General features: G+C 59.7%; 1 protein-coding gene across 1 annotated transcript in view; it reads right to left on the minus strand.

Moving 5' to 3' along the window:
• Positions 1-1,483, minus strand: part of EFEMP2 (EGF-like fibulin extracellular matrix protein 2) — a 6,877-nt gene that overhangs the window by 3,872 nt on the left and 1,522 nt on the right. Inside the window, exons 4-6 of the mRNA XM_077759809.1 lie at positions 969-1,091; positions 379-495; positions 120-239 (exon numbers count right to left, since the gene is read on the minus strand). Coding sequence (XP_077615935.1) covers positions 120-239; positions 379-495; positions 969-1,091 — 360 coding nt within the window. The remainder of the gene's footprint in view (positions 1-119; positions 240-378; positions 496-968; positions 1,092-1,483) is intronic.

Below are 1,483 nucleotides of genomic sequence, written 5' to 3' on the forward strand. Positions count from 1 at the left end.
CATGAGGACAGAACGGATGTGACACAGAGACATCAAATGGACTGTGTGGCAGGAAACACAGCATGACACAGGGCCTGGGAGACCAATGGCGGCACACAGGGTTGAAGCGGAGCTCTCACCATTGCAGGAGAAGCCATCCCGATGCAGCTCATAGCCCTGGTGGCAGCGACACAGGAAGGTCCCATAGGAATTAAAGCAGCGCTGCTCACACGGAGCCCCCATGTCACATTCGTTCACATCTGGAGGTGCAGGGGGAAACGGGAGTGGTGAAAGTCAAGGAGCAGCCCACTTTACCCAGGGTGGTCAGAAAGGGAGCTCCTCTGCCCCACACCACCCTGCCCAGGACCCAGGAGCTGGCTTGGCCCGGCCCGGCCTCACCTACACAGGAGCGGTTGTTGGGCCCCAGCTGGAAGCCCGGCTCGCACTGGCAGCGGAAGGAGCCGGGCAGGTTGACACAGCGGTGCTGGCAGTAGCGATAACGGCACTCATCGATATCTGGGGTGGAGGAAGAGGGAGGGCAGAGGGCACAGTCAGGTGGGCCTCAAGGCCTCACCACTGATACTTTTTTTTGAGAGAGAGAGAGAGCGCACATGCACCCGTACACCTGCAAGCTGGGGAGGGACAGAAAGGAGGGGGTAGATGATCCAAAGTGGGCTCCGAGCTGCCAGCAGAGAGTCTGATGTTGGGCTTGACCTTATAAACCGTGACATCATGACCTGAGCCAAAGTCAGATGCTTAACTGACTGAACCACCCGCAGTCTTGCCTGGGTCTAGGGGGCTGGGTTGGGCCAGGGCAGCCAGGACTCACACATGTACCCTCACAGTGCTATGACTGGTGACGGGAAGCAGAGGTGGCGGGGGAGTGGGGCAAAGCCTGACGGTGGGCTGGAATAGGGGGTCAAGTGCAAGGGTGAGAGCCAGGCTAAGGGCACAGGGCAGAGACTAGAGAGTCTATTCCCCGGACTCACCCACACATTCAGGGCCAATCTTGCGGTAGCCGTCAGGGCAGGTGCACTGGTAGGAGCCAGGTAGGTTATGGCACTCCTGGCTGGGGCGGCAGTCATGTAGGGCCTGGGCACACTCGTCCACGTCTGCAGGGGACACCACTCAGTCCCCACTTGGGAGCCCACGCACCACCCAACATGACAGACACCTCACCACGGAGGACACAGGTCAGGTACCACTTGCCTGGGTGTGTGAATAAAACCAGAGCTCCCAAAACAGTAGCTCGCGGATTAGACCCTCCCAACAGCACAAATGATGGTCTGTCAGCCTGGGAGCCAACAGGAAAGGCACCCCTACCCTGTGGGATTCCCATGCCGGAGGGGCACAGGAAACAAGGCCCCGCCCATAATCCCAGGCACACTGATTCCAGGCCCTTCCTCCAAGGCCCACGGCACCCAGGGGTGGGGTCCAGATCAGGAAGCCAGTCGAGGACAGAAGCTGAGAAGCAGAGCTCCTGAAGTATGTGTCCAGCACTGGG

This window comes from Crocuta crocuta, unplaced genomic scaffold, assembly GCF_008692635.1.
Source record: "Crocuta crocuta isolate KB4526 unplaced genomic scaffold, BGI_CrCroc_1.0 scaffold53, whole genome shotgun sequence".
In the NCBI taxonomy this organism is placed as follows: Eukaryota; Metazoa; Chordata; class Mammalia; order Carnivora; family Hyaenidae; genus Crocuta; species Crocuta crocuta.